We start from the raw sequence: 25,460 nt of genomic DNA on the forward strand, positions 1-25,460 counted from the left end.
GGAAGGAGGACCAGCCAGCAGCTGCACCAGGTGGATCCTGAGCCTGAGCCTGCTTCTGCCCCTGCCCACAGGTACTTAAGGCGGGGCTGCCAGAGGCAGCGCCTCGGCGTCGCACCAAGTGTGACGCTAAGTGTGCACTTAGCGTCGCACTTGGAGTCGTGTAGGATCTGAAGATCTACCCACCTGCCTCTCCAGAGACACCAGCAGCCACAATACCAGCAGCAAATAGCAGCAGCAGAGGGCAGCAGCTTTAAAGACAAGGGGAAGGGGCAAACGTGGACTATCTGCTCCTTCTTAGCTGCTGTTCTCTTTTATCTCTTTTATATTCTTTTAAACTGTTGTGCATTTTATATCCTAACATTTTAATATGTGCCTGGGAGGACTATTGGGCAACTCAGGGGGTGGGGGAGGTGCCACCATAACTGTGGTCACGGGCAGGGGGAGGTATGGCGTTGGGGGATTAACAGGCCAGCTGAGGAGAAGAGGGGCTAGACACCTTACAGCTGTCCCCTCTTCTGGTTCTTCCCCCAACCTGATGGTTCCTGGCAGCCTTACCAGTCTGCCCTCGGGTCTGGTGGTGCTGCTGCTGAATGCCAGGTCGGCCCAAAATAAGACCTCCCTCATCCATGATTTGATTGTGGATGAGGGGGCTGACCTGGCATGTATTACTGAGACCTGGGTGGGGGAACTGGGAGGAGTCACTCTCTCCCAGCTGTGCCCTCCTGGGTACTTGGTGCAGCACCAACACCGACTTGAGGGTCGGGGAGGGGGGGCTGCCGTGGTCTATAGGAATTCAATCTCCCTCTCCAGGCTTCCTGCTCATTCGAGTGCAGATCTTGAGTGTTTGTACCTTGTGTTGGGTACCCAGGACAGATTAGGGATTCTGTTGGTGTACCGCCCACCCCGCCGCCCATCAGACTCCCTGCCTGAGCTGACGGAGGTGGTCTCGGACTTGGTGTTGAGGACCCCCAGGATGATGGTCCTGGGGGATCTCAACTTCCATGCCGAGGCCACTGTATCCGGGGCAGCTCAGGACTTCAAGGCCGCCATGACAACCATGGGGCTGTCCCAACATGTCATCGGCCCAACGCATATAAAAGGACACATGCTTGATCTGGTTTTCTCGACTGGGCAGGTGGATGGTGATCTGAAAGTGGAGGAATTAACATCTGTCCCTTTGTCATGGTCAGATCACTTCCTGCTGAGGTTTAGACTTCTGGCGGCCTTTCCCCTCTGCAAGGGTGGGGGACCTATTAAAATGGTCCACCCCTGGAGATTAATGGATTCTGATGGATTCCAGAGGGCTCTGGGGGATTTTCCTGCTGGTATGGCTGGTGCTCCTGTCGAAGCCCAGGTCGCTCTGTGGAATGCAGAGATGACTCGGGTGGTTGACACTAGGGGTGGACGAAAGTCACTTACCTTTCGTCGAAGGTTGTTCGCGGTGGGGGGGAGGCGCTTCGCTGCCCCCCCCGCGAAGTTCAGGCCAGGGGGGGAAGCTTCCCGCCTCGCCCCGGCCAAAATTCCCGCGAACTCGAAAGTTTTTTTTTAAAAAAAAAACGCCCCCGTGATAGGCTACGTGACGATTAACGTAGCCTATCACGGCTAGATCTGCAAAGTCAGCTGTGATAGGCTACGTTAATCGTCACGTAGCCTATCACAGGTGACTTTAAAAAAAAAAATCTTTACGTAGACTACAGCGACCAAATAAGGAACGCGAATGGTGGCTCCCTATGGGGGCCGCCATTATCCGTACGCGCTTTTTTTTTTTTTTTAAGTCACCCGTGATAGGCTACGTGACGATTTACGTAGCCTATCACGGCTGACTTTGCAAATCTAGCTGTGATAGGCTACGTTAATCGTCACGTAGCCTATCACGGGGTTTTTTTATTTTATTTTCTTTCATTGGAATGGCGGCAGTGGCAGCCGGTCAAAAGACCGGCTGCCGCTCCCGCCCCGCTCGAACACTCGCCGAACCGCCAGCTGGACCCACCGCCGGGAGGGACATTCGGCGAAGGTAAGTCCCGTCCCGGGGGTGGGGTGGGGTGCGGGGGGGGGTGCGGAGGATTTCTCCCTGAAACTTGTTCGGGGGGCCGAACACGTTGGCGCTTGGCCCCCCGAAGTTTCAGGGAGAAATTCTCCGCCATCCCTAGTTGACACGATCGCGCCCAAGCACCCTCTCCCTCTGAGCAGAGCCTGGCCAGCTCCTTGGTATACACCTGAGCTGAGAGCAATGAAGCAAGAGGGGAGACGGCTAGAACGCAGGTGGAGGAAAACTCATGCTGAGTCTGACCGAACACAGGTAAGAGCCCACTATCGAGCCTACTCTGTGGCGGTTAGGGTGGGAAAGAGGCAGTTCTTTTCCACCAGCATTGCATCTTCTCAGTGTCGTCCAGCGGAGCTTTTCCGAGTGGTTCGCGGCCTGTTACATTCTGGGCCAGGGAAAGAGACAGTGGAACCCTCGGTAGCATGCTGTGACAAGTTTGCGCAGCACTTTGAGGATAAAGTCGCTCAGATTCGTCATGAATTGGACACCACCATTAATGCAGTTCCATTGGTAGAGGCGTTCAGAGCACCGTCTGGTCCAGTTTTATTGGATGAGTTTCAGTTATTGAGGCCTGAGGATGCGGGCAAGGTGCTTGGCCAAGTCCGATCAACCACTTGTGTGCTTGACCCTTGCCCTTCATGGCTTATTAAATCAAACAAGAAGGGGTTATCTGGCTGAGTCCAGGAGGTTGTAAATTCCTCCTTGAGAGAGGGAGTGGTGCCTGCCGCTTTAAAAGAGGCAGTAATTAGACCACTCCTGAAAAAGCCTAACCTGGACCCAGAGGATGTTAACAATTATAGGCCAGTAGCCAACATCCCCTTCCTGGGCAAGGTGCTTGAGCGGGTGGTTGTAGGACAGCCCCAGGCACTGTTGAATGAAACGGATTATCTAGATCCATTTCAATCGGGCTTCAGGCCTGGTTTTGGAATGGAAACTGCCTTGGTCGCCCTGTGGGATGACCTCTGCTGGGAGAGGGACAGGGGGAGTGCGACCCTGTTGATTCTCCTGGACCCCTCTGCGGCTTTCGATACCATCGACCATGGTATCCTTCTGGATAGGTTGTCTGGGTTGGGAGTTGGAGGCACTGCACTACAGTGGTTCTGCTCCTACTTGGATGGCCAATTCCAGAAGGTGGTGCTGGGGGATTATTGCTCTGTGCCATGGCAATTGTGCCATGGGGTTCCACAGGGCTCTGTTTTATCCCCCATGCTGTTTAACATCGACATGAAACCGCTGGGGGAGGTTATCCGGAGGTGTGGGCTCAGGTGCCATCAATATGCGGATGACACCCAGCTCTACCTCTCTTTTTCATCAAAACGAGGTGAGGCAGTGGCTGTTCTGAACCACTGCCTGGGCACAGTAATGGACTGGATGAGGGCTAATAAAATGAAACTCAATCCAGACAAGACGGAGGTACTGTTAGTGGGTGGTTCGTCTGCCCGGCTAGGTGATATTCAACCTGTTCTGGAGGGGGTTGCACTCCCCCTAAAGGATCTGGTTCGTAGTTTGGTGGTGCTCTTGGATCCAGAACTGTCACTTGAGGCACAGGTGAACTCAGTGGCACGGAGCACTTTTTATCAGCTTAGGCTGGTATACCAACTACGCCCTTATCTGGACAGAGATAGCCTAGCTACAGTTATCCATGCTCTGATAACTTCTCGTCTGGATTACTGCAATGCGTTATACGTGGGGCTGCCTTTGAAAACGGCCCGGAAACTTCAGCTGGTCCAAAATAGGGCAGCAAGATTGTTAACAGGGACTGGCCTGCGAGCTCATATTACGCCAGTACTTTTCCAGCTGCGCTGGCTGCCAGTCCATTTCCGGGCCCGATTCAAAGTGCTGGTGTTAACATTCAAAGCCCTTAACGGCTTGGGGCCAGGTTACCTGAAGGATCACCTCCTCCCATATGTGCCTGCCCGGACCTTAAGGTCATCATCAGAGGCCCTTCTCCGTGAGCCCCTGCCAAAGGAAGTGAGGCGGGTGGCTACTAGGAGGAGGGCTTTTTCTGTTGTGGCACCCCGGCTCTGGAATGAGCTCCCTAGTGAGGTTCGCCTGGCGCCTACATTGTACTCCTTTCGGCGCCAGGTGAAGACCTTTTTATTTTCCCAGGCATTTTAGCATTTTAGCTTTCTAAATTTTTATCTTTGCTGTTTTAAATCTGTATTTTAAACTCCTGTACTGCTGCTAGGTTTTATTGTGGTTGTATTGTTATATTGTGGTTTTAATGTTCTGTATATTTTAAATTGTTTTATTCTGTGTTGTTTGGTTTTAATTTTTGTGAACCGCCCAGAGAGCTTCGGCTATTGGGCGGTATAGAAATAAATAAATAAATAAAATAAAATGATGAGCGCACAGTAAATGCCTTGTGTAGAAAAGCTCCATGTTTCTGTATCAGGTTTAATTGGATGATTCAGAAACACAGAAGCACTACCTGCCTTCAGCAGAGGATGGATGTGTGTTTTATCTTGGTGTGATTCACCGCTCTGGGTTTTCTTCCTTCCAACCAAGAAGCATGCCCCACACAGTGACTTACATAGGAACACAGAGATTTGGCTTTGCTAAACGTTACTCTTACTCATTAAAAATGAAATTTCCAGATGTATGAGTCAATTGTGCCTCCAATTTTAACTCAGGAAAAAAAGTGCATCCATCCACTATCAGAAGTTTGCAAAACACCATGCTACAGTCTTTGAAATGGAAATTTGGGGTATGGTGAGTTTCATATGCAAAGGATAAAACATGATTCCAGCATATATTTAGTGATCATTTGCATTAACCCAAAGGAAACTCCTATGAAAAAGTGACACTATCCTGCACTTTACCTTCTAGATTTGGGATAAAATAATAAGCATTGCCAGCCTGGACTCTCCACAGTAATTAAAGTGTTCCCTCTAGGAGATGATGGTTTTTAAAAAATAAATTGGACAAGCAAACCTTCAAATATTCAATTAAAGGGCAATGAATAATGCACTTTCCATATATACATAAGAGACTAATATTTAACTATAGATAATTAAATAAAAATGTCTTTCAAGCCCCTGAGGAATGATAGGCACCAAGATACCACTTATACCTAGTGTGACTAAAGTGATTATGAAGTCTAAATGAGCTCCAAGTACTAAAAATGTGCAATTTCAAAACTGTAGCGAGAACCTCTTTAATTTGACATGGAAGACTAATATGATTACATTTACAAATGGGAAATTCCTTTGGCTTCTCAGTCCATTATATTGACACTATGTGTCTTCTTCAGCTGGGGTTGGTGGTGCTTTTCCCCCAGTTTCATACAAATGAATAAAATAATACTCCAGAATCACATTGTTATTCCAGGGCTGATATGATGCATGGAGTGCTGGTGATCAGGAGATCATGTAGAGATATACCTATAAAATTAATAGAAAAATGGAATATGTCTTTGGCTGTTACAAAGATGCATGGGTGCAGAGATCATTGCATTAGAACAATGACTCTCATGATGCTGAACACATACAGAACTGATCCTAAGCAGGGCACATTCCAATAATGCATTGGTTCTTAAATGTTACTAAACGTGTGTGCGCGCGTGCACACACACACACACAAACCATTTTTGAACATGTATTATTTGTCCCCAACCAGCTACTGGTCTGCACCTTCTTCAGTGTCTCCCTTTCTTTAGGAGGTGGGGGAGGGGGTTCCTTATGTTACTAAGGAAAGCCAAACATGTCCCAAATAATCACAAAGATGTGCATTTCTGGGGCATCTCAGTACACAGAACAATCACTACATGAATGCTAAAGTTTAGGGCTAGGGTCTCTGGTCTTGATCTAGACATAGTCCTATATTCACTCTAAATCTGGAATAAGGGAATTCAGGATTGGAGTCTCTGGTATAGATCCAATATAGTTCTTTGCACACAACAGTGTATGTGGAGCCTACACCAGCCATTAGATGCTCTTACCACACCTTGCAGTGCATCTGGTTATATAGCTTTCAAAGTTAAGAGTTAATTACATCACAGCACTGATACATTTACCTGGGCTTTTGACAAGTAAGGGAATGGGATACGTCAAAGTAGAAAACAGTAGAGCTGGTTAGTGGTTATATATTTCTTTTACTTTTTATGTTAAAAACCCTTATTGTGTTGGAGCTTCATGAATTCACATTGCATTACTAAACAACAGCAATGTGAATATAGGAACCACTGAAATATAAATGGATGAGAATTATTAACTCATGCACTCACAATTTCTATTGAGCAAGAGAATCCATGCACAGAAGTGCCTTCCATGCATGGATCTCCTTGCTGCATCAGGATTTCTATGTTTTATCTTTGCATAATGCATATTTGTTGTGATTGCTACACCACATGATTTAGCTTGCCCCATATGGATTAGATACTCTAAAAGAATCCACTTGTTCCTCTAAGGGCTGTCTCAGTAAATGTTTGAATAACATTTGTCTTATTCAATGTGTGAATACAGTAATTGTTTGAATAAAACTATATGCTATATTAAATGTGTACCATGTAGGTGGTCATAGCTTTTTATTTTACTTTCATGTAAATGCATGGGGCCCTCATGCAGATTGGGACCACTGTATGTAAGTCGGGGAGGTTAAACCTTCCTGCCCAACCTTTTCCTTTAAATTTGCCCCTTTAAATTTGCACATTTTCCTTCAAATGTGCAGGGGCTTTAAGAAAGGAAAAATACTCCATTGGCACCAATGGATCTTTCCACTTTCTTAAGCCCCCACTCAGGGGGAGGAAATTTAAAGGAAAAAAAATGGCTAGGGGGAAGTTTTAACCCCTCTCCCTAACCATGTGTGGTGGTTCCAATAAGGACTGGGGAATTGTGTGCTACCATGAAAGTAAAATAAAAAGTTATGATCACCCACATGCTACGTAGTTAATTACTATGTAGTTTAGCCCATACATTCCAAGTATGCAGTATACGCCTGTGTATGGAAATGGATGTACTTTGGGGAAGGTGTACAAGACAAATGTCCTCAAACTGCCTTCCCACCCAAATCACAATATGCGTATATTATATCCTTAAACTGCTGTATATTTGACCTTGTATGTCCCCTTAGAATTTGAAGCAGCTCACCACCCGCTGATCTCTAAGCCAGGCCTGAGGCTAAACCAAGAGTTTTCATTATTAATTTTTAAAATACCAAGATCAAGTCATTCTGATGTAACCTATTTTGGAATGGTCTCCAAATGGACCCACAAATTTGCCATTGAGTATTGGATCTCGCTGTGCCTTACCCTTTTAACACACCAAAAATAGCTCTCCCCTTTCATTGTGTTATTGTTTTAATATTGTTTTTACTTAGAAAAACCTCTTGCTAATAAAATATAAGTGATAAAAAGCCTCAATCAGTTTTATGTACACTGTAACCTCAAATAAAATGTAGATCAAACAAAGATAATTGAGTTCATGTAGGTCCTGAGACACATAAAGGCTGTGAGTTGCTCAATGTTTTTATATTAATTAAATTATTAACTCATTAGGGAAGCTTGACACATAAAAAGAATCATTACTGTACACATATACTCATTCATATCGACAGCCTATTGAAATATGGTAAACACTTCATAAAAGTGTCTTGCCAATAATTTACTTTGATGTTTATCTTAATACTGTTCGAAAAGAAGAGGAAAATCTCTCAAAAGAGTCATTTTATCCCTGTTAATAGATTCTCTGAGCAATTAATGTATCATCCTCTTCGTTGTAATTTCTTTATTTTCTTTCATTGTTTCTTGGTCTTTCATTTCAACAAATTACTCTTTCTTTGATTATATTTTTGAGTCCACAGGGATCCTAAATTTGCTGAACCAACTTTGGATTCAAAAGACTAATGAATGCCATGTTTTTCAGTGTGCATCAAGTATATTTGAACATAGATGCCAGTAACTTGGCAATACATTTAATTGCAGTAGAGTGTTAAATGAGCATTATGCTTTGCAACAAAATATCTTTTTACCATTGCCAAAAAAATGACACAATATATAAAAAAGTATTGTATGCATCTGCTGTCTTTATTATACGTAGAGACAAGCAGTTAGATTTGGAAACTGTATATTAAAGAGTGGTAAGTATGATTTAAAAGTATCCTTTTTAAAAAAGTATAGAATTTATCTTTTATATATAATACTGGAATAATGATCAATACATTGTTTTATATAATAATGGAATCTTCTAAAGCCCAAGGTGTATGGAAATTTCCTACTGTTTTCATTTAAAGGTTCAGTCAGGGCTGTCCCTATCATTAGAAAAAGTGAGCCATCTGGCACCTTGATTTGGGGAAAGGGGTGCCATTTCTGTTCTACTTCAGGCAGCAAAATGTCTTGGGCCAGCCTTGGGTTTAATAATCTTCTCATTCAAGATCAACAGTCATGGATCAACAGGTTCATCATGTGCATGAATGTACATGATGAACCTGGGTGTAGTGCTCTGGGGTTGCACCAGCGCTTCGCTCCTTCACTTTTATTGGAGCTAGCTCCCAGCCAGGTCACAGTCTGCTGCTGCTGTGGGGCAGACATGGTGGGGGGAGGAGGGAGCAGAGGAAGGGAGTGTGAGCGACTGGCAGCTGCCTATCGCCTAGAAGGGAGCAGAGGAAGGGAGTGTGAGCGACTGGTGGCTGCCTCTCGCCTACCACGCAGAGCTGGCCAGACAAAGAGGGTGAGAGAGGGAGCCTGAGGGAGCTCTGAGGGAGCTATTCTCCTCCTCAGCTCTCAGCTTCTCCACCTTCCACCCCCTGAGCAGCCTCCATGCCTCGCAAGTCGGCCATCCCCAGCCATCCTCTCAGCTTCCTGACCCTCTTCCCACCCTGCTGCCCGTTCTGTGCCTGCGCACCCGGCACTGCCCTCGTAATCCTGCAGCACCGGCCACCTGTTCAGGGCTGCTGCTGCTGGCCACGGCGGGAGCGGGGGGGGGGGCACCATCATTGCCATTGTCTGCTGCTCATGCTTATACGTGGGGTTTGCTGTGTGTGGGAGAGGGATTCTAGTGGGCTTGATGTGCAGACGTTAGCAAGGGATCATGTTTTAGCATGATGCAGTGAAAAGTTTTCACCTGCTGTTTGTTTGCACATCAAGTTTGTCCTTCAAGGCACAGGAGGGGGCCTGGGGTTGGATCCAACCCCTCTTGTGGACAGTAGGATCCTAGGTTTGTGTACTCGGACGTAAGTCCCAATGCATTCAATGGAGTTTATGTTGGAGGGACCAGGGCCATGAGTCACTTAACCTGAACTTGAAGGGTTAATATGAGTAAGGGGGAATGAGAGCCCTCTTCTGCCTTTTCCTTGTCTCCTCCCTCTACTTTCCTATCTTCTTCCTTCTTCCACCTGCAAGTGATGCTGACCTCAGCAAGCTTATCTTGAGATGAAAGTTTGTTGTATCTCCAGTAAAAGTCAGTTCCTAACCCACCACTCAAGTGTGTTTTGTCTACATCCGTGGCTACTGGGGGGGGCTGATTCAGACTTCAGTTCACTCCCCTAGTGAGTGTTGTTATGCTTGTAGCCTTGTAGGGCAATCCTACTTGTCTATTCAGAAGTAAGTACCATTATGTTCAAAGGGACTTACTCCCAAATAGGAAAGTACGAAAGTCACTTACCTTTTCGCAGGGGTGATTCGCAGTGGGGGGGCACTCCACACCTCCCCCCGAAATCCTAACCTGGCCAGCTCCACTCTGCGGCAACTCTGTGGAGCCACCGGCCGGGTGCATTCGCAGGCGTGTGGAGCCTGTGGATGCAAATGGCGGTGGCTACGGCGGCTGCCATTTGCGTTCCTGTTTTTGGCCGTGATAGGCTACGTAAATATTTATGTAGCCTATCATGGTGAAAGACAGGGGCGTAAATGGTGGCTGCTACGCCATTTGCGCCCCTGTTTTTTTTACCGTGATAGGCTACGTAAATATTGACGTAGCCTGTCACAGCAAAAAACCAGGAACACAAATGGCAGCGGCTACAGTGGCCACCATTTGTGTTCCCTTTTTGTGCCGTGATAGGCTACATAAATATTTACGTAGCCTATCATGGCTTAAATGGTGAAGCAAATGGCAGCTGCAGACACAAAGCAAAGCAGCAGTGCAAAGCAGCACGAACGGCACCAGGTAAGTGCTCCGTTTCGCGCACCTTTCGTGGGGCAGTGGGGTGGGGGGGCTTCGTTCCTCCACAGATTTCGGGGGGCCAAATACACTGGCATTCGGCCTCACTGAGATCCGTGGTGGAATTCTCTGACATCCCTACTCCCAAATAAGTGTTTATAGGATTGCAGCCTTAAAAGAGTTGTGGGTCACCATGGACTAAGTTCCATTTATTTTAATGCGGCATTGCTTCACACCTGGTTGCAATGGCTCTTCATAATAATAATAATTAATAATAAATATATGATGATGATGATGATGTTTCTTGAATTTAAAAGGACTAACCTTTTTAGTCCATACTGGAGGCATTCAAGATGAAACTGGACAGTCATCTGTCAGGGATGCTTTGACTTGGATTTCTCCATTGAGCAGGGGGTTGGGCTTGATGGTCTTATAGGCCCCTTCCAGCTCTACTATTCTATGATTAACCAAATAATTTCTAGCAAGTTGCTGGACATGACTTTGCATGTGTGTGTTTTGTTTTCAAATGGAACTTTTAGTAATTCTGAATTAGGGTGACCAGATGCTCCAAACAAAGTGACTGAAAGCTCATTTGCATTGTATACTCTCACAAGGTTGTATAATTTTAGAAGGGGGTGTGGCTGTGACTGTCATGAAGGGACCCTGTACTTCTGAATTTGCCACTACACTACTGGTTTTATATACCATACCTGGCCCTATTATTAGGCTGAGTGAGGCAGCTGCCTCAGGCAGCCGATTTGGGATGTCAAGAAAGGGTAACAAAATGTTAATTATTTAATTTATTATTGTTGTATCTTTACTGCCAGGGAGAGGACAGGTGCTAGGGGGATTTTCTCCCTCAGGTGCCACAGTACCTTGACTGGCCTTCGTTACTAGGCACCTTGACTTGGGGTTGGAGGGTGGGTGCTCCATCTGCTGCTCTGCCTCAGGCAGCAGCAAAACATCTTGGGCCAGAGATGTGTATCAATATTACTGAATCATGTATGGCTGTGATTGTCAGACTAAATATAAGAACAGGAGATTAAACCTTAAGTATGTGCATTCAGAAATCAACTCTGTCATGATGGCCCTGAGTAACAATTCTGGAAAGCAGTGGAGTGATTACCCAGGGAATTTCAAAGGAAGACTCCAGGATGAAAGCACTGAAATACAACTTATTAAGAACATCAATCCTATCACCTCTGCCCTGAATCAAGATAATGGTTTTTATCCCACTATACGTGTTAATTAACGTACAAATGCCAAGATGTTTGTGTTATCATCAACACTGTTTTGTGGATGGTCACTGTGCTTAATTGTCATATATTTACACTTTAATGTCATTGTCACAACATGCTTCCCACCCCCACCCCACACACTTTTTTGGCATTTCATTTCCCTCTGAACTCCCTGTTCACAGTTTCTCCCCCTGTATCTATGTGTGGCTGCCAACTTAGAAGAATATGTCATGCATCTGATGAAGTAGATTCTAGTTCACAAAGTTTATGCCATAAAGACTGTTGTTTTTATTCAGGGGTATCTGCTTTCTTGGACATCATAAAACTGATCTAGAACACGTTCCATTATTACTGAGGAAATAACTTGCTTTATAAGAAATAAAAATGAAGCATATCAAAGTGCCAGCTGGCTTTTGAATATGTAGGTTCTTTCATCCTTAAAGTAATTTTGCAGAAGGAGTGTTATGATGTGCTGTTTGTGTCTTGTAAGATAATTACTCCAAGTGCCTATAGCAGATACATTATTTCCATGCAACAAAATCAAGTGAAAGGAACACCAGCAGAAGAACTCTGCTGTCTGTGAAAATTAGTTTTGTCCATTAACTACTGGAAGGATTCACATTTCTATAACTGACTTTTACAAGGTGACTCAGGTGTGAAAAACATCTTTAGTCCTTGTATTACAGTCTGAGAATTTTCTTTTTTTAAAGGCAGCGTGTTCCTGTTTGAAAGAATGAAGAAAGAATGTTTCCATTTGGAATAGGTTGTGAGGAGCGATTCTTCTTGAAAGAGCTGGCCAACAGTACCCATGTTCTGAAAGCGAGTCAGATTTATGGCATAACCTCATAACAAATTCCACCCTCAGCCCCAGACTAGTCAGACATTGCTGTGCTACTATTTAGCTTCCCAACACTGAAAACTAGCTTTTCTCTTGGAGAAGTTGGAGACAGATAGTGGTGGTGGTGTGGATGTGTGGGGGGGAGGTTTGAGAGAAGCAGGAGGAGTGAAAACTCAGTAAAAGGAATAGCTGTAGCCATAAATGTGATGAATGACTTGCTAGAAACTACGTTAAATTGCAGCAATATCAGTTCCAAGATGAGATCTGCAACATTCTTATTGCCAGGCTATGTGGCTGGATGATTCAATGTGTGCTCGCTTTTCATGGTCATCTTTTAATAGTATGTCCTGTGTCACTAGTCATTTGCACTCGTACTGCAGAAGACTCATGCGCTGCTGCCTTCTATTCCATCACACTTTTCTCATTTGCCAGAATGTTATTAAGGAATGGGAAAGAAAATTAGGAATCAGACTTGGGTCTCCCATTCCTTCCACCAACAGTGGGTTTATTCTCAGTCTTTTGTCTAACCTGGCATACAGTTCTACAGGCCTTCTACCAATGAAATTACTTTTCTCCATTTTTTCTACACCTTACAATCCCTACTGTATCAATAGTTTAACATTGACTGAAGCATGAATTTACAATATGGCTAACCAGAAACACCATCCTATGGCTGCAACGTTTAAAAAAAGAGTTCTGATGCTTTTGCGGTTTTGAGCCTAGTAGCTTCAGAAATCAGGTTCCTTCCTAGCCACACATTTTGTTTTAGCCTAGCCTTCCAGGGCCTGGTGCCCTCCAGGTGTTTGGACTACAACTCCCATCATCTTTGGCCATTGACCATGCATGCTAGGGTTGTTGGAAGTTGAAGTCCAAAATATCTCAAGGTCACCAGGTTGGGGAAGGCTGGTTTAGCCACACTTGGAATACTGTGTGCAGCTCTAGTTGCCCCATCTCAAAAAAGAAAAAGAAAAAAGATGTCATTCATAGAGCTGAAAAAGATGCAGAAAAGAGAAAGCAAAATGATCAAAGGTGCTGCAAGTAAAAAGCTAATGAAATTGATTGGCACACATACTTAATTTATGCTATTCACTGTCACAAGATGAAGAAATAGGCACTAGCTTAGGTGGCTTTAAAAGAGGATCCAAAAATAACAATCTGTTATCACTGGCTGTTAGTCATCATGGGTGTATGGAACCCCCAGGTTCAGGGGCAGTATAGCACTGAATACCCATTGCTGGGCAGCAACAGCAGAGGAGGACTATTGCTTTCCTGCTCTGCTGGTTGGTTTTCTGGAAGCATCTGGATGGCCACTGTGGGATGCAAACTGCAGTTCAAAATGGACCTTTCCTCTCATCCAGCAGAGCTCTTCTTATGTTTATTTCTTTTTCTCACATCCCTTCCACAAGTGGCCTACTTTTCATGTGTTTTCTCCAACCTAGTTAAAGGTAATAATGACCAACTGATTCTGTTGGTGTTACCTGGTCACATCTGACTTTATGGATTGGGACAATTTAGTACTTACATGATCCATTTATACATAGTGATGGAGTTTCCAATGTATTCAGAAAGCCATTGTAGTGGAGTGGTTAGAGTTGGACGAGGACTGGGCAACCCAAGTTCAAATCCTCACTCAGCCATGAAGCCCAGTGGGTGACCTTGGACCAATGACTCTTATTTCAGTATAACCTATAGATAAAATGGGGGAAGAGAATGATGTATGTTGCCTTTAGTGACTTTCATTTTTACTCTACAGTAGGCAGAGGGCCCCCAATCTGGATTGGGACCTTAGTGTGGATGGTAGGGGGGCTTTAACTCTGCCCCATTACTATGGACCTGATCTGAATTGGGCCCCCATGCCTGCAATTCCTATTGCAAAATCGTGATCCATTTGCTTTATGGGTCACTTTGGAATAGAAATTGCAGACCAGGGTAATGTCTCTTTTGGCCCTGGTACAGCAACATTTTTACAGCAATGCAAGAAAAATTGTGGGGGTATATCTATATGGCTGTCTTTGCATTCCTGGTCTGGTCCTTCTTTTAAAAAAGGAAACATTAGGTTGATAGACATCCTCACTCTGATAGCAGAAGAACAGTCACACAAAATGCCCTACCCGGCGCCAGCTTGTCTGGCTGAAAGGGGGGGGCCGTTGCGGGCAGGTGGGGTGATACATATGGGCCTCTGATTGGTGCACCCCAGTCGCACCACCAGTCGGGGAGGAGCAGGCCGAGTTGTCTTAAACTCGACCCCCCTCCTTATCTTAGCTCTTTGGCGCGACGCAGCTAAAGTCACGACGAGGGACTTTGGCCTGCTGGAGAACGGCTTCGTCCTTGTTCCAGCCACCTGGACCCAGCGTGCTTCGGCGCGCCAAAATCTTCGCTTCACACAGCTATCGAGTTGCCGACACTCGTGGTGGGCCTTGCGCACTCCGGCGCGGCTCCCTCTTGGATGGCGCCTGCTGGCCTTCGGGAGACCCAACGTTGCTGCCTCCGGGGCTCCGGAGTTATTGGTGATATCGTTCCGCCTCCCTCCCTCCCTCCCTCGCCGGCTCCTTTCCCCCCCCGCCCGCCCATCCGTTCGTTCTCCCCTCGTTTACTCGCTCGCTCTCCCGCCCGCTCTCCCGCCCACCCTCCCGCCTGCTCGCTAAGGAACGGGAATAGCGGCTCCCTATGGGGGCCGCCATTATCCGTACGCGCTTTTTTTTTTTTTTTTTTTTTAAGTCACCCGTGATAGGCTACGTGACGATTTACGTAGCCTATCACGGCTGACTTTGCAAATCTAGCCGTGATAGGCTACGTTAATCGTCACGTAGACTATCACGGGGGCATTTTTTTTTCTTTTATTGGAATGGTGGCGGCGGCAGCTGGTCGAAAGACCGGCTGCCGCTCCTGCCCCAGACGAACACCCGCTGAACCGCCGGCCGGACCCGCCGCCGGGAGGGACATTTGCCAAAAGTAAGTCCCGTCCCGGGGGGGGTGCGGGGTGCGGGGGGGGGCGGAGAATTTCTCCCTGAAACTTGTTCGGGGGGCCGAACAGTTGGCGCTCGGCCCCCCGAAGTTTCGGGGAGAAATTCTCCGTCAACCCTAATTTACGCTAGCATCCTCCAACAGAGGTTCCCTGAGAGGGCTTGGGTTCTCACCAAGTACCTCGACATAATATACAGGGCTTACTCCGAATATGAGGGGAGCGCATGGCTGGCTTACGACGAGGCCTTCCGAAGGAGGGCCGCCATCGACCCCTCCATGCGCTGGGATCTGAAGGACCAGGACCTTTGGCTCCAATTCATGACCGCTTCTAGGCCAGGCTTCGGCAACAGGTCCGACAGCGGCCACATCCTGGCCAAGCTGTCGCCCGCAATAGTCGCCAAGACTATTGCGGGTCCAGGGGTTCAACACCGCCAGCTGTGCTGGGAGTTCAACTCCAAAGGTTCCTGCTCCCATAACCCATGCCGCTTCCAGCATGAGTGCTCCCTTTGTGGCGGTCAACACTCCTGCTCCTCTTGCCCGAGAGCCAGAGGTTGGAGAGGTCCCCCAAAGGATGGCCGGGGTGGCAGAAAACAAGGCGGTGGGCATCCTCCCCCTCCCAAAGGGCCCCAGCCCAGTTAAGATTCTTCCGCTCCTCCAACTTCTACGTCGTTACCCAAATCGGCGGGCAGCGATCTACTTGGAACGCGGCTTTACATTGGGTTTCAGGATCCCCTTTACGGGCCTGCGCAGGCCGTATTTGACCGGTAACCACCGGTCTGTTCTTAGCATGCGGCGCTTGGTGCAAGATAAGATTAACAAAGAAGTTCAGTCAGGTCGGGTCATTGGCCCCTTTTCCTCACCCCCGCTACCCAACCTGAGGATTTCCCCTTTGGGAATTATACCCAAGAAATCGCCCGGTGAATTCAGGTTAATTCATGACCTCTCTTTCCCCAAGGGCCAGTCGGTTAACGATGAAATTCCAGATTACCTATGTTCCGTGCGTTATACATCCTTTGACGCTGCGGTAGCCATGATAAGAGCTCTGGGCCGCGGGGCATTGATGGGCAAGTGTGATATCAAATCTGCTTTTCGCATTTTGCCTATCAATCCTCTGGATTTTGTTTTGCTGGGATTTTCCTTCCAGAACAAATTTTACATCGACCGCGCCCTCCCTATGGGATGCTCCATCTCTTGCACCATGTTTGAAACATTTAGTACCTTTCTGGAATGGGCCATATGGGACAAGACGGGCTGCGGCGATGTGGTCCATTATTTGGATGACTTCCTGTTTGCTGGACCCGGGGACGGCAGTCAATGCTCTGACCTGATTAGGGCATTCATCTCCCTTTCATCAGACTTGGGTGTCCCTTTGGCACACGAGAAGACAGAGGGCCCAGCTGTTACTTTGACATTCTTGGGGATCGAGCTCGATACCCGCACACAGTGTTCTTGTCTCCCTCACGATAAATTGCTGGTACTTAAAAATAAGCTCCAGTCCATCTTGCACCTTCGTAAAGTCTCCCTTAGAGCACTACAGGAAGTCGTTGGCCATCTGAACTTCGCTTGTAGGGTGGTTGCCCCCGGCCGCGCATTCCTGCGACGGCTCTGCTGGGCAATGCGGGGTCTTCAACTCCCGCATCATCGCACCAGAGTCACCTCTGCTATGTGCATGGACCTGCGGGTATGGCTTAAATTCCTGAGGGACTTTAATGGCATCTCCTTTTGGAGACGCGAATTACTTCTACAAGCCGACATGCAGATCCATTCGGACGCGGCTGGCACCATTGGTTTTGGGCTAATTTGGCGAGACCGGTGGTGCCTGGGCCAGTGGCCGGAGACCTGGGCTGCCGGTGGTATCTGTTGGGACCTCACCTTTCTGGAATTCTTCCCCATTTACGTGGCTGTACATATTTGGGCAGACTTGATGGCCAACTCTGTCGCCCTTTTTTGGTGCGACAACTTGGCTGTAGTGCATGTCATTAATACATTATCCTCTAGAAACCAAAGGGTCATGGAGTTAGAGCATTTACCCTCCAATGCCTACGCCACAACATATGGTTCCGCGCCCGCCATGTGCCAGGTCTGGGGAACCCTGTAGCCGATGCTTTGTCATGAAACCAGATCAACAGGTTCCGTGCGTTGGCTCCGTGGGCACGTCCGCTGCCAGACCTCATACCAGACGAACTGTGGGAGACTGGCGCTCTCAAGTCGAACATGCTATCCTGAATTCTATAGCCCCCAGCACTAGAGCTGCCTACGAGAGAGCAGGTAGGGAGTTTGGCGCCTTCAGGTGCGGGCTTCAGTTGCAGGATGTGTGGCCCTTACCTGTGGACCACTTGTTACAATTTTGCGTACATCTGCATAACAAGGGGCTATCTGCTAGGACCATTTCGGGGAAGCTCGCCTCTTTGGCCTTCTGGGCCAAAGTGTTAGGGGTAGAGGACTCCACCTCAGATTTCCGAATTAGGAGGGCTGTGCAAGGCTGGGCACGGATGTTTCCTACCCCGCCAGACTCCAGGCACCCTTTGTCGCCAGTTATTCTCATAGGGCTTCGGGCATTGTGGCCCTCCCTTTGCTCTTCTCCATACAAAGCCTCCCTCTTTCACGCTGCAGCTTTAACAGCCTTTTTTGGGGCCCTCAGGATTTCAGAACTGGTCTGGGCCTCCAAATCCGACACCACCGGGAGGGCCTTGAGGTATTCAGATACCCAGATCCAGCTTAGCCTGATTCACCTCCATATTCGACGTTCAAAAACTGATCAGGCAGGCAAGGGAGCATTGGTTACCCTTAACCAGGCCCAGGCCGACGAGTTATGCCCGGTCAGGGCCTTGCGGGCTTTCATTGAGCACCGCGGGGCAAGTGAGGGTCCCCTATTTTGCCATGCGGATGGTTCACCACTGACAAAGTTCCAATTTTGGGCAGTCACTAAGTTAGCCTTGACCACACTGGGTCTGGGGCATTATCGTTTCGGGACTCACTCATTTCGTATTGGGGCGGCCTCTATGGCAGCTGCCATAGGTTTTTCATCCAAGCAAGTGAAAGCGGTAGGGAGATGGTGCTCCAGGGCCTTCCGCTCTTACATTCGCAAGTTGCCTGATGCTTCTCGATGCTTCTCTTCGCCTTCCCCAATGTTTTATTTAGATGGGATTCGACCAACGCCAGTACGGGTGCTCATTTGTAGGCACAGTATGGTTTTTTGGGCTGCCCGCAGAGCTTCTACGTTGCCCTTCGGATCCCGGCTGCAGTTTCCCCAACAGGTGGTGATACAATGGCTCGGCCGACGGGGTATGCGATGGGACGGTCTTCTCCCCACACTCTTTCAACGAGGTTTGGTCAGTTTCCCTCCACAGGTCCTGGTGTTACACCTTGGAGGGAACGACCTGGCCTACAAGCCTGAAAAGGACTTATTGAGCAGGCGTTGGCTGATCTGAGGACGATCCGACATTGCTGGCCGGGGGTGACCATATTATGGTCCTCAATGCTCCCGAGAATCATGTGGAGGGCGCAGAGCAATGCGGCCATGGAACGGGCCCAGTGCAAGGTGAATAGAGAACTGGCACGTGGGTTGTCAGAGCATGGTGATGGTTGCATCAACCACCAAGGAATTCATTGGACTAGGAGGGAGCTTTACAGGCAGGACGGCGTCCACCTGTCAGACATAGGCAATGACTTATTTTTGGCCGATCTGCAAAGGGGCCTGCGGGAAGTTCTTCTGCGCAGGTGGGGGGAGTTTCACAGGCAATAGGCCTGTGACTCCTGTGGTGGCTAGGACGGGCAAAACTGGAAAGGGAGTAGGGATGGTGTGCACGCAGAGGCACCTTATGGTGACAGGTGACTCCTGAGGCCCCCCGAATGGGTTGTGCGGCTCGGCGGGGGGATAAGGGTTGCCTAGGAGACCAACCCTACTCACTCACCCAGGTGTTGTGCGGCACCGGGTTGGGGGTGACACCAGAAGGTCTACCTCCCCCAGAAGGGGCAGTCCGGAGGGATGGCGAGATCACCGCCACCCCTCAGGCTGGGTGTGTTTTCGCCCATGAAGTGTCAGCTAGCCTCTGACACAGTTAGATGCCCGTCCTAGTTACCCCTTTGCAAATATTTCAATAAAATGTGGCCCAATTTTCAATCCAAGCTTGTTGTCTGCGTCTTCTTTGACCCATCTCCGCTCGCAACTGTGGAGTGTCATCCCACAGTCAGGCCCAGATTAAGGATACAAGGGACCTAAATCTAACAGGGGAAATTGCATGCCAGCAATTTACTCTTTAAGTAAATTACTTAAAGAATTTAAGTAGTCCATCTGACAAATTCACTCTCAACACTCAAGAGAGACAAAACGGTGAGACAGTCTTGAATCATGGTAGATTGGAGGAGAGTTTTTATCCTTTCTTGAAGAGAGAAAGAGCACTTTCTGCTACAGTTAGTGATCATTAGCGACAAATACAGTCACATTTCAGTTTCAGCATTTGGGAAACATTATGAGCATCTCTACACCAACCTAAAATCCTGCATTTAAAACGCGGCTTTCTGCTTCCGTTTTAAATGCAGGATCATGACAGACTCCCTTTACACGTGCTTCCTTCCCTCGTTTTCTCCCTCCTTTCCCCCATTATCTGAGTCTTCCATATGTTTTATTACACAGCCACTACATGGCACTGTGGTCTAGCTCCTCTTATCACAGCTTTTCCTTTTCCACGGAGGGAACTCAAGCGGAACTCAAGCACGGTAATTTGATAGCTCATTATCTCTGATCTTTTTAACAATAGAATAAAGGTCATTTAGTGTGGAGATGCCCTGGAGGTTCACGAATCATCTAAAGGACCCGCAAACTTCTGTGAGTAACCAATCTCAATAGCAGGATAAAAGCTCCATGTGAAGAAGTGCACTATCACACTGGATTCAGTGATAAGATTTGTTTTCATCATCTTTTCTCTCAATATCTGAGATGAATAACATTCAACATACTGTGGAAATGCTTTAGTAAAATCTCCTGAGGAAACGTCTGTGTATTTCTGACATGAACTTTCAATATCTGTACTGACTTTGGAACTTGAAATATTAGGTGAAAATAGTGTCAAGACACTAAACATTCTGTCAATATCTGTGAAGTTCTGATGTGACATTCTATTGCAGTCTTCAGGTCGCTAATGCTGGTGATGAAGGTAGGAACTCTGAAGACCTCCTTGTCAGTGAATGTGTGGGCACTTGCATTGTCACATGTCTTTTGTCTTTTGTGGTGTTTGGCTGATTTATATTTTTGGTTAGCAGTCCCTGTGGCCCTCATATGGGCTCATATTCATCATAACTGCCCCACATTTGTTGAAGAGCAGTTCCAAGAATTCTTAGTAGGCTAGGCTTACAGTAGTGGTAAGGTCAAGCTGTGCACTTTTCAAGCATAGGTTGCATTTGTTGAATGGCTAAAACATACAATTCCAGACCTCATTCAAAGGGCCATTCTCCAAAGCATGCAGTACATCATTATTTGCATCTTTTCTTGTGGCTGGTTTTTTGAGATTCATTATCCTTGATTCTCTCTACGGCTTTGAGGATGTTGCAGAATCCCAATAAGTGCACGTATATAGCTTCAGCATTGGCACTCTAACGTGCCTCTGAGAAGAATGTGGACATCAGACATCTGTGCCTCTGAGAAGAATGTGGACATCAGACATCTGTTCAGTAGGGAATCTCTAAGAATCTCCTCCAAATTGGTTAATACAGAGAAAAACTTGTATAATTCTTGGACAAATCCAAAAAAATGAAATTGCCTCAATGCAGCCATCCATGGCAGGCTGGCCAAGAAGGCTGAGCTAGTGTGAAACACTAGCTGGTATTTAATCAGTCAAAGCAATGCAGTGCTTTATCTTCCCACCTTGCTGCATCTTCAACCCCCCCCCCCTTCAAAACACCGAGTAGTAAAACTGGTTAAGGTTTCCCTCCCAAGACTGGACTTGCCATACAGCTACAGTATAGAGTCAGAATGGTACAGTTAGGCAGGATAAGCCAGTATAGATGAAATGGGGTGGGCCAAGGGTGGGACTGTGAGATGGACCATTCTTCCAGTGCATCATGCTTCACTATGAAAAAGCCTTAAACTGCTTTTCAAGCATCGCAACTCCCTGCCACATATCCTTCTGAAACTTTGCATGTTTCTTGCCTGGGCACACCTCATACAAATTGCCTAAGAAAACATGGGGAAAGGTAAGGAAATTACCCTTATCCTCAAATGGAGGACTCCCCTTCCACATAAACTGCTGCACCCATCTTTCTGAAACTTTGCAGGCTTCTTACTTAGAGCTACCTCCATGTTGTCGGTCATTTTCAGGACAATGATCCACAAGGAACATAGGGAAATAAGCAAATATTTTTTGAGATGCCCTCAAAATGTAAAGCTTGCTATTTCACAAAAATCCCTGAGCCTATTCAGTTGAAATGTGGCAGGCTTGATCACCTCAGAAATGGCAACTATCCCTGTAAATTACATCCACTTCTTCCCAGAAGTAAAAATAGTTATCCATACTTCCCTTAAACCCCCCCCCAACAAACTATAAAGGCAAATAGCCAACTCCCTTGCACCTATTTGTCTGAAATTTAGTGGACATAATCCCCTCCTGAGGATTGCCTGCATATTTCATCCAATTCTGGCAAAGGGGAGGGGGAACCATTTTTTGCTTCTCCATGATAGTAATGGTACAGTAATGGTACCATTACAGAAAAAGTAATGGTACAAAGCTTTGGATTTTCGAACCTCAACTTGAGTTCAGTACTTGAGTTAAAGGTGGATGGCCTTTGAACTGGTCCAAGTTTAATCAGGTCATTTTCCAAAGCACCAAATTGCTGTCCTAGCCAAATCTTGTGGTTGGTGCACACATCTAAAATGCGTGTGTGTGTGTGTAAGAGTATTTTTTTCTCCTGTCTTGTCCTAGAATTATGTAACGTGCTCCCTCAAGAACTATGATTGGTCCCCCTCTCTCTTGGCCTTTAGAAAGGGATTGAATATGCATCTTTTCAATTTAGCTTTTTAAAATGTGACATTTTTAATGTTTTAACATTTTAAACATATTCTTGCTTTTATTGTTCTAAATTGTTGTACACTGCCTTGATAGCTTTTTAGCATATAAGGTGGAATATAAATGTTAATAATAAATAAAATAAATAAATATACATATATGTATGACTCTATATATACACATACACATGAAAGTCATACAAGAGAGGTAAATTTCCTTAACTAGGCAATGCTTTTTTAAAGCCAGTGTGAGGAGATTACACCACACACACACACACACACACACACACACACACCTCTTCACATTGCAAGGTTATATTGATTATGAGAAAGATCATCCAGGAACTGATAAAAATACCATTCTCTTCTATCTTAAGAACAGTAAACTAGATAGCCAAAATCCAGATGTAAAGAGTAAGGAACAATTTTGCAAGGTCTGGCAAACTCTTTCTTCATTATCTTGACTCCAAAGGCCGGGATTCTTTGTTGATGAACTATGCTCCACCCCTGAAGAAACTGCGATTACATATCCTGGTGATATGGCAAGATAATAGGTTTTCTGTTGTTCTGACAAAAGTATTTTGACATCTGAAGTTTAGGAGCTTGTCTGAACTCTGTGCGACGGTACTGAGGTTTTATATTATTGCAAATGCCAAGGCACTGTGGAAAACTCTTGTGTGCGTGTGTGTGTATTTCTGCAGCACTGGATGGCCTTTAAAAAAGCATCACCTAGTTAAAGAAATTTACCTCTCTTGTGTGACCTTCTGTGAGATGATTACACTGCAATGGTCCATGATACATCAGGGGGTCTACCATGATCTGCCTATGATGACAGGCCGGTAAATGATTAGAAATCCTCTATCTCCGTAAACCATATGGTGGCTGATGGGAAAGCTCTTTTTAAAAACCCTGTTTCTTAGAGATGCTCTTGTCCTGGTGTTTCTCTTTAATCTTTGACCTGATCTGCAAGGCATGATCATACTGGCTGCCTTCCTGAGAGGTTTCCGTGAGTTATAAGGTGCCTGCAATCCATCAAATGACTACACAAAGGGTCTGTTTTTAGCTTCCAGATCTGGATATATCTGATATATTAAAGAAGTTATATGACCTTTTCGCTCATGCAGAGTAGTGGGTATAACTTATTGATTGGAAGAGGGTAGTGCTTTCCTGGATTTCTGGATTAAGTGCCAGGATCATATATGAAACTTCCTTTGAAAACATACAGGCTTCAAAGAGGGAATAACATGCTTTTTCCTTTGCAACATTTTTATTAAACACACACTCCATTAAAATGGACAGTACCATGAAAATGGCTGGTTTAATGATGAACAGAGACCACAATTTATTAAGTCATAACTTACCATGGTATACATATAACCATTTGCTAAGCTGGTCATCTATCTTGTAATTGCTAGATGACTTTGAAAGAAAATAAATTACAATAAAATACACGATTTGAAAAGGGTTGGGTTTTTTTTTGCCTTTTGATTATTTTTATGTTTATCTTACTTTGTATACCAATAGCACTATTTGAGGAAAATCCATCGCACATTGTCCCGATAATTAAAAGAGATTTCTTGTCCCCAACATATTCATTTTACTGTGAGTGTTTTAACATGAAACATTACCCAGCTCTGAGGTCTAGATTATTGATTACTTCTGACTGTACATCTGCTAATATGGTTTTCATCGTGGTATACAAAAATGTGTTTACTATCACACAAGAAAACACATTTTTGTATCAGAGCCAAGGGACTTTTTAAAAAGGGGATTAGTTGCAACACTAATAAACTGTTGCTTTTCCTCTTTCTTTGAAATAACAAGTTCTAAGCCAGCACCAAATTGTCATTCTTTATATGCAGGAGAAGTTGCTCTTTAGAAGAAGGGGGGAAACCCACATGCAGAAGAAATAAAACTTGTGCAATTTTTATTTTCATTGTAATTGGGCTTTTTTTTTTTTTTTACAACTGAAAGATAATCTGCAGAAAGATAAGTTGATACAGCAATTTTGCTGGTTGTTAAAGAGTTTTTAACACATTAAATTGACTCCAATGGGTTTAATTTTTCAGTGCTTTTACAGCCACCAACCTTTCTTATTGAGAAGGTCAATAGGCACAATGCGAAGTCTTGTAAATCACAACCTCACTATGCCTGTAATATCTAATGTGACCCTATTCACACACCTTAAAAATTATAAAGCCCAGCACATGCTGTATATCAAAGAAATAAATCAGGTGCAATAAATATAGGCTGCCTTTTAGTTCTAGACAGAATAATTCACCCACATTTCCCATGTTTGAAATTGTTTTTGGCTTCTCAGGCAAGCTCCCTTTTTTTGTATTCAGAAAGCAAAGTCCCCGCATTTAATCTTCTTTAAACACTTAATAGAACCAAAGCCACCTCAAAGAGCAGCTTCTTTTAAAGAAATGACCCCACTTAAGTCCTTAATGAGAACAAACATGAAAGGAACAAAATAATTGCATTGCAATGATTCTTCATATTTGATTTTAAATGTTATTTAAAATTGCGGTAGATATTCAGGGTGTAATGGGAATTAAAGTGCAAGGGTGACCTAATTTTCTATTTCAGTGTCTCAGGTATAATATTTTATGTGTTGCATTTATAATAGATTCTTCGCATGCAGACAGACTCCAAGTAATACAAGTACGCTAGCCATTTTTGTGGATTGGTTCAGGGTACTAACTTTCCCACTCTGCCATTTGTTTGATCCAGCTGCTGCCACTTGTATTGTAAATCTTCTGTTATAGTATTCAGAGTAAACTTCATACTTGGCTGAACAAATACGGACAATCTAAGGGCTTGCTAACATTATAGAAGAAATGCATTGCTCTGGGACCTAATCCAAGGCTGCACAGCCTAGTGTTCTCTTGCTGTGGTGGAAAATCTGCTAGAGGACCTATGATAATTTTCTAATGCAAATGATGTCTTCCAGTAAATACATTTCCCCTTTCTCTTAACCCAGGTTCATTGCCTTGAAGTGGAAAACCAGTGAAACCATACTGAAATAAATGAGATTGTGCTGCTAATATAGTTTGAGGATTAGTTTGATCAAACAATGTTACTAGGGTTTATTCCTCTGAGGTACAATACTTGTTTTATATACCTAAAGTCCTCAGAGTAAATATTTCCTACCTCCTGTTAAGGCCAATGTTTAACAGAATAGGGTTGGATAAGACCTCAACCACAGAGGTCTATTAGCTGTGTTTGCAAATTTTGGTCATTACTGAGTGAGTAAGTGAGTAAGGACCAGTTGCAGGGATTATTT

The 25,460-nt window shown here is 45.5% G+C and overlaps 1 protein-coding gene across 1 annotated transcript in view; it reads left to right on the plus strand.

Moving 5' to 3' along the window:
• The window catches only part of LOC146339986 (uncharacterized), a 142,192-nt gene extending 117,005 nt beyond the window's left edge, over positions 1-25,187 (plus strand). The window contains exons 2-3 of the mRNA XM_084811897.1: positions 17,410-18,335; positions 25,158-25,187. Of these exons, the coding sequence (XP_084668023.1) occupies positions 17,410-18,335; positions 25,158-25,187 (956 nt within the window). The remainder of the gene's footprint in view (positions 1-17,409; positions 18,336-25,157) is intronic.
• The last annotated feature ends 273 nt before the right edge of the window (positions 25,188-25,460 follow it).

Source organism: Heloderma suspectum, chromosome 7, assembly GCF_057233095.1.
Source record: "Heloderma suspectum isolate Gila_16-S chromosome 7, 16-S_ref, whole genome shotgun sequence".
Lineage (NCBI taxonomy): Eukaryota > Metazoa > Chordata > Lepidosauria > Squamata > Helodermatidae > Heloderma > Heloderma suspectum.